Source organism: Apostichopus japonicus, chromosome 19 (assembly GCF_037975245.1).
Source record: "Apostichopus japonicus isolate 1M-3 chromosome 19, ASM3797524v1, whole genome shotgun sequence".
Taxonomy (NCBI): domain Eukaryota; kingdom Metazoa; phylum Echinodermata; class Holothuroidea; order Aspidochirotida; family Stichopodidae; genus Apostichopus; species Apostichopus japonicus.
Window position 1 is genome coordinate 30,302,156 of NC_092579.1, and position 7,998 is coordinate 30,310,153.

Consider the following 7,998-nt stretch of genomic DNA (forward strand, 5'->3'; position numbering starts at 1 on the left):
GGCGAATGCAGTAGCCTAGGCTATGAATGATAGATTACAGTAGTAACAAAGAATAAGTATTCTCACGTTTGACCTATTATTCTCGTACAAGATCAATCAGCAAACATAAAACCGTCGAAATGAGCAACACATAATGACTTTCTTTGATATACAGCAGTCACGTATCTATAGCTAGTATAGACGCTACCAGGATAAATTTACGGTGGTTGTCGATGGGTACTGTTTCGCAGGATATTGTGTCATGGGATCTATATGATATAAGCTTTCGAACACCGGTCAGCTAAAAATAAACATTATTATACATAGACAGTTCAATTTATGGCGTGCCGTTTGAAACTTTATATAGTTGACATATAATTGTCGCTAAACTAGTATCGTGTGACCATATTTCCATTGATGTTGTTGGCATATGCATGGTACGATATACCTTACAATGAAACAACATGCCCGAAGACTGTAATGTAACTGTCAGTAGTTTGTTGTAGTAGAAGAGGCACCAAACAACCTATTTTTTGTTGTTCCATGCATCAAATCTGCCCGAGAAAATAATGAATTCCGTAACATCGTGTGTTTTCAAGTCGGTGTCTATTCGTACCGCTCTCAGTTGGTAAGAATGTTCACAGACGTGTTGCTCGTTACTGGACAGGCTAGGCCTATAGCCTAACTGTTACTGTTAGGTCCACGCTGTGCTTAGCCTAGCCAGACTCTCCTAGGTCTAGCCTAGGACTGTATACTACAGTACTTGCAGTGGTACGGTAATGCATATTTAGCCCAATTATGACACACTTAAAGACTGTTTACTCATTGTTGAAATCTGGTTTGAGTTATAATTTCACGTTCAGAAGGTCTCTTTTTCGGGTGGAGTTGTGAAGTCGCAGTCAAGTTGTTTAGCCTCAAGAGGCTACCTGTACCTCCTCCGAGAGTCCAATGTGACTCAGTTGGAGTCTGAACTCCGATTCCAGTAATTTTTCCCATAATGATGGTTAAAGCTCCACGGCTACTTCAACTCCAGAAAAAATATATTGTGAGGAAGATATGTTGTTCCCAAAAGCATGTATGAAGTAGCCTTATAATAATTTACTTACTGTGACACTTCGACTCCAGCAAGAAAAAGAAAAGATGTTAGGAGCTTAGCCTAGGCTTACTGTAAGTGGGGTATTCTATCATTACTCCATTTTCTAATGTCTTAATATTAAGCCTACATTTTTTGCATTGTGAATTCTTTTGATGAAATTCTTGGCAATATATGTGATAGTATCATTACACAAAATTGTTTTCATGCAGTCTACTTGAAATGAGCACAAAGCGCTCATAAATTCATTAAGAGACTTGCTAGCACATGTCAAGTTTGGCTTACTTTCCATTGCTATGAAATTCTAAAGAGCATTATACTTGTATGATTGTACTTTGGCCTAGCCTAGGTGAGTAGTAAGTAAACTGAAGAAGGCATTCAAAAGTTGGGGGGGGGGGGGGGGGAGTGGAGGTAAACATTTATGTCTTGAACCTGTCCTGGAATTTTTACAGCTGGCCTCAGTATCATACAAATTGTTTTCCCACAAAATGAGATGACAGCCATTGGTCACTACGTAAAGATAATAATAAAGTCCAACCATTGACAGTTTGACACAGAGTTAGCCCTAATCACTAGCTATGCCACGTCGTATTTATCAACGTAGAAGAGAAGTAATTGCATCTTAGATTTGCATCTTTACAATGCATTTGTTAACATTGCATTAATTAGCATCTTAACATTGTTACAAGGATGAGATATTTTCTTCTTGCTTTGGACATAGACTAGGCACCCCTAACACTACAGTTCTGCTTTTTTGATAAATTCATGACTGTTTGGTCTAGTCATAGATCTAAGGCTTGTAAGTGGCCTATGAAAGTGTATGGCATTAAAACCACAAGCAGTGAACCAGTTGCATCTATTGTATCTATGGATTTGTAGAGTTGTAGTAATGATACATTTACAACAGAATTTACAAATATTCATAAAATATTTGAGATGACCACAAATATTGCAGAACATTGACGTTTTATCATAGAACCAGGATATTCTTGGTGGAGCCCGTAATTGTGTATTTTTTCTTACTGTAATTTTCAGGGTGGATTCACAGTTGGCAATTTACAATGATTATTAATATTGAGTTGCTTTAGGGAAGTTGAACAATCTACTGGAAAAAGAGGCCTTCTAAAAGGCAGAAAATTCTTTAATCCTACAAAGCATTTTGCTGATGTGATTTTTTGATCTATAGTGCTTTATGTTCAAATATCATATTGTTACCATTTCCTTGATCAGTTATTTTTTGCAGGATTTTATTAATTTTTCTATGAGCAAGTCAGTTTAGTTTTGGACTTAAAAAATACATTTTGACCTGTGTGATTTGTTGGCAAAGTGTTCTGCAGTTTCAGCCATGAATTTGCTGCAGCTACTGTACCACTCTTATATGGCTTAATATGGAACAAAGTGAATATCCTCATTAACGCACTGTGTTATATAATGTAAAATATTATCCAAAGTAGGCAAGTTGTGTTCATTACACAAATGCAATGATAGGTTACTGCCGTAGTATTTTGTCATTTTCGAGAAACACAGTTGATAGAATTTTGTTATACCCAATTGTGAACTACAGTATAATCAATCTCTTGTTATGTTTTCAGTGTTTGCAGAAGACAAAGATACCAGAATCAACTGATGAGGCAGCAGTCTGTACGATCTCTTTCCGCATCGCCCGAGGAGAAAGTCATCCCACCACCCACTCCAGACAATCAACCTAAACATTATCCTGAGCATATTAAAAGCATCGTTGACCAAATAGCTGGACTGACCCTTATAGAAGTCGCTGACCTAAATCAATTACTGAAAGTGAGTTGTATTGCCAAGAATTTAGCTGAACTAAAAACTTGTGGCAGAAGTCCAAAATGTAACTTTAGGAATTTGGGTTGGCGGACATATAAATATTGATTTAAATCTCTTGACTTTGTTTATTACTTAAAGAAATTTGTAGCTTCCCAGTTTTTAAACAAAAATTTTGTGAATATTTCTTACTATGCACATAGCCGAACTGTACGCATGATGTAACATGAGGCATCTATGAATGGGATGGGTACAGTATTGTACATACAGTACTTTCGGGTTTTAAAGGAAGCATTAAGGTACAAAATTACGTATGTTGTAGACAACTACCACCATACAAGTGCTATTTCCATGGCACTTTTTGCGAAATGACCCTCTAAACAAATTGATTGGACTATATATCCTTAAACACAGACCATTTAGGGCAGTTACTAAGTTGCAGACCAAACTTAATCGGAAAATGTAAGGTTTGAAAGACCATATCTTGGTTGTCAACTAAAAAATTGAAGTTTAGGAAACAAGAGATTAAAATTATGTCATGTATTGAGGAGCGCATGTCATCATCAACTTAGTCTTAAAGGCACATTCTAGAGAATTAGCATATTTCTGTTCACTTTTGTACTCAAAAAGTACTAAGTACTCACACTCTCAAATCTGATAACTTTGAGACATTCTGCATTTGCAATAACAAAATCCAACCAAGTCGTCATTCGACTGTTTTATGATCATCAGTTAGCAGTTAAAGGTATAGGGTTCTTGTATTTTTTAATGATGGAAAAGAACTACAGTAGTACGCTGTTTTAAAATGCTGTATTTGAGACAATGGTACTTGGTACCTCAAGTACTTGGCTAAAAGTACTTGACAATCTCGCTGGTTCTGTTGCTCATTTGACGTTACAAGAAAACATGTTTGGTTATTAGAGTTTATAAAACAATGGGTTTAACCTTTAGGTCTGCACTGAGCAGCAGAAGTCATTATCAATTCCTCCCTGATGGAGCGTTCCAGTGATTTAGCATTAATTATTAATGCGGATTTTCAGCATTCCACTGTCACTTACACATCAGTACCTTGCAATTGATGAAAGAGAGATTATTGTCACAGAATGTTTACTTGGCGAACTCTTAAACCTTTTTTTTTGAAAATTGAGTTATGTTCTCCCAATAAGTAAGCGAATAAGTAACGCCTTTCTCATTCATATTGTAAGCTTAACTCACCATATCATCTCTATGATGTCTGTATTGCATGCAGTATAGTATATTAGAATGTTTGTATGCTCAGTATTAGTGTTTACTTACAGTAGTTGGTGTATTTAGTTGTCTGTAGTGAATGAAACAAACCAATCATGGAAAATAAATTTCAGTAACATTAACGTATTGTCAATTTGACCAATCAGTGTCCAGGACTGGTTATTCTGAGCTCGGTTCTTTCCGTAAACTGTGATGGTTTAAGTCACGATTCCTTCGTTTATATTGCAAATTTTGTAAAGTGAAGCTTTATTTTATTTGAATTGGAAAGCCTATAAGTGTTGCTAAATAAACAGATTTTCAACGTAATATGCAGCTGAATTGTATAATGTTTGTATAGGACTATATTATGCACAGTACTGTCTTCATACACCTTCATGTATGTTGTATATGTTCGCATACTGGTACTCTATATGGGACGCAGAGTAATCCAGGAATTTGCTGAGGCGACCCGATCCGACCTTTTGCACGAAATGCACATGTAATAGCGTAGCAAGAATATTTATAGGCGTGGCTTATCGTTGGAAAATAAACCACTTTTTTACTGAAAAACTGGTTCCTTCTCTTTGCTAAAATTTTGTAAAGATTCAAGAAGTTTTTCACACCAAATATGTTTGGTACATGTTTGGAGTAGCATACAATTATGGATCACAATTAATGGTGTGTAGACGTCACGTTGGGATGATATTTCAACTCAAAATGTTCTTTTTGTCTAAAAGTCATCCTTTCCGTTCCATGGTTATTCATAAGTACCCAGGATCACTGCCATCGTCACCCCTAATATTGCACCCTTCTTTTTTTCTTTCAGGAAAGACTTAACATACAAGATGCCCCAGTGATGTCGATGGGGGCAGTCGCTGCCCCAGTTGATCAGGTATATATGTATCCTGTCGTCATATGATGACCATTTTAGCTTTGAAGTTGCATTCAAACTATAGACTTGGGACACAAATGTAATGTGGATGTATTGTAGATATGTTGTACTGTAGTGTCCAAAACCTGTTTTAATTTTTGAATGACCCAGCTGAGGTTCATCAATTAAAGTTCAATACTCAATGGGAGAACAGATGTTGGTTGTGTATATAGTTTACTATATAAAACAGTGGATTACCATTAAGACCTGCCCTGAGGCATTGATGTCATAATCTGTTTTGCCTTCAATTAAAGCAGCTTTCTAGAGATTTTAGCATAATTTAAAAGTGAATTTCTTGAAAACTAGAATAGCTGTACTAACAGTACTTGAATATTGGATTGTCAACTCACAGACTGGTAATGTTAGAGATTATGAGATCAAAGTAATGTGTTGTCTGTTATATTGGAAGCACAACAGAACTTATTAGCCAATTATGTGTGTCATATTTTAATATATACAAAGCTTTGCAGTTTGCAAGTTTAGATACAAGGGTGTTAAATTGTTAGTATTAAAAGCAGTGTATTATGTTGATTTAGATCATGGAATTATTATTTCAGTCCCATTAAACCTTTGGTGGAACATTTGCTTTTAATTTAATGGCAAACATTTCCTTTCAAATAGTGAAATAAAAGATGAGGTACACTTTGCATTTGAGATCACATTGTAGCAAAGTACTCCCTAATACTGGTTTTGTAAATCACTACTTTCCTGTAGTGCACCTATTGGCCATTCTTTGCTACAAAGTTTGTGGACAACAAAATTTACTGTTTGGACAACCAGCAGAAAAAGTATTTTAACATTTGCCCTGCTGTAACCAGAACATTACAGCTTTAAAAAACTAGCATGCCAGTTGATATCACGACTTTGAATTCCAGCCAATCATTTCTTTACTTGTTAGCAATAATCCTCATTGGGATTTCATTGGTAGATCTGAAAGAGGTTTTAACTCTATTATTCATTCAGGAAGAAGAAGATGAAGCAGAAAAACCAAGAGAGAAAACCTCATTCACGGTGAAGCTGGTCAAGTTTGATGAGACACAGAAAGTGAAACTAATCAAGGAAATTAAGTCTCTCAACACCGGCATGAACCTTGTCCAGGTATGGACCTTTCACTCTCTGTTAACATTTTTATGTTGACAAGTAAGATCCGGTTGCACGACTAGACAGATGCAGCCTGTAAATCTTCTGTATTTTTTGGTTGAAGCAGATACTGTGTCTGTGGTACAGAGACATCTCTTACTATTAAGGGTCATGTCATATCAAAGTTCTTTCAAGTTTATTTTCCACTTTCCATATATATAAACAGTAACAGAGTCAATGAGTGATTTACTCACATTATGATGAAATAACAATAAACAAAGTTCAAAATATGCTATAATGTAAAGTGGAGGAACCAGAAGTAAGTAGAGACTTTTCGAGTCTGGACCCTTAACAAACAAAAGAGAATTTCAAAAATCACATAAGTACAGAGAGAGTAAAGAGATAAGGAAATACAGAGAAAAAAATAAATAAAGAGGAAGCGAAGAAAGGTAAAAGCAAATCCATACAAAGAGACAATGTAACAACTCAGCCTGGGTGGTTTGTACTATTATTTAAAAGGTAATGCTTGAGTTTTCTTTTAAATGAGTTAAGAGTATTTGAGTTTTTGATATCTTGATCAAGTGAGCTCCAGAAATGTACACCAGTACTTCATACTTGTGTTTGGCTGCGGATAGTTCTAGAATATGGTTGACTTAAAGAGTGTTTATAATGAGTATTAAAGGTATTATATTCTGAGTTACTACAATAGAAATTATTGAAAGCTACTGGGAGCGTACCTTTCTGAAATTTATATAAAAAAATACCAAGTTGATAATGATATTGGTCAAAGTGAACCAAAATGTATAAGGAATTGAATAAATGATGTAGAAAGCAGACAAGACCAGCCTGTTCCTTTTAAGATCTCTTGTCAGTAAGTTGCTGTAGACCAGTGGTCTAGGTGCTCTCACATTATCCTTCTCAGGCTGTCTGCACCCATTGACTTTTTACTTTAGTTTGTTTACACATGAGCAGAGATCCTGCTAAGTACACTTAAATAACAAAGTGTATGTATCACTTAGGCAAGTTCCAGCGTATTATTTTGTAAATTAGATTTGCATACTAATTATGTAGAGTAGTCGGATGTCCGGTAAACCAATGAACTGTCGTCCTTCAGTGTTCAACTTTCCAATTCAATGTTCCGATCGGTTTTTTTGATAAACTCTTGCAAACTCTCTACAAATATGAAATTGTGTCAATCAATGTCTGTCTGTTGCTACTTTAGACACGTTAATTTGTGTGGTCATGGCCCAATGTCGTAGAAATGCATGTTTTCCATTAACAGCTTGAATAATTTGTCTGGTACACCTGTGTATTTTATTTTGCAGGCGAAGAAATTTGTGGAGTCATTACCTCAGATGGTGAAAGCAGACATTGGCAAAGATGAAGCAAGCAAACTAAAGGAACAGCTAGAGACAGTCGGAGGGAACTGTGAGATTGAATGAAACAATTTTTTTTTTCTGAGAAACTTTTGTTTGTGACAGACTGCCTTGATCCATGTATGTCATGAGATTGGAAAAGTCATTGGACAGTGAGTAGAACGGCCTGGAAGTACACCAGGGTAAAGTGAAGCAGTGTCATTCACTAGGGGTATGGTGAGGAATATAAGGGGGGGGGTAAGTGTGTAAGGTGAACAGACAGACAGTCGAAATGATTAAAAAGTAAAAGGACATTTTTAATGCGAGGCTTTGTCTTTTTTATATGTGTCTCTTCTGTTTAACAGTTAGATAACCGAAACTGTGTATCTTCCGTCAATATAATTACCAGATAGAGATAGATAGATAGACAGACAGACATACAGACAGACAGATAGACTGATAGATAGACAGACAGATATAGACAGACAGATAGATATAGACAGATAAAGACAGACAGATAGATATAGACAGATATATAGATAGAC

General features: G+C 35.8%; 1 protein-coding gene across 1 annotated transcript; it reads left to right on the forward strand.

Annotated features, from left to right (window-relative positions):
* The first annotated feature begins 391 nt into the window (after positions 1–391).
* On the forward strand, positions 392–7,553 carry LOC139960457 (large ribosomal subunit protein bL12m-like). The gene is made up of 5 exons (XM_071958824.1): positions 392–607; positions 2,665–2,869; positions 4,914–4,979; positions 5,982–6,116; positions 7,424–7,553. Exons 1-5 carry the CDS (start codon positions 549–551, stop codon positions 7,538–7,540), a joined length of 582 nt encoding a protein of 193 aa, XP_071814925.1. The 5' UTR covers positions 392–548; the 3' UTR covers positions 7,541–7,553.
* The last annotated feature ends 445 nt before the right edge of the window (positions 7,554–7,998 follow it).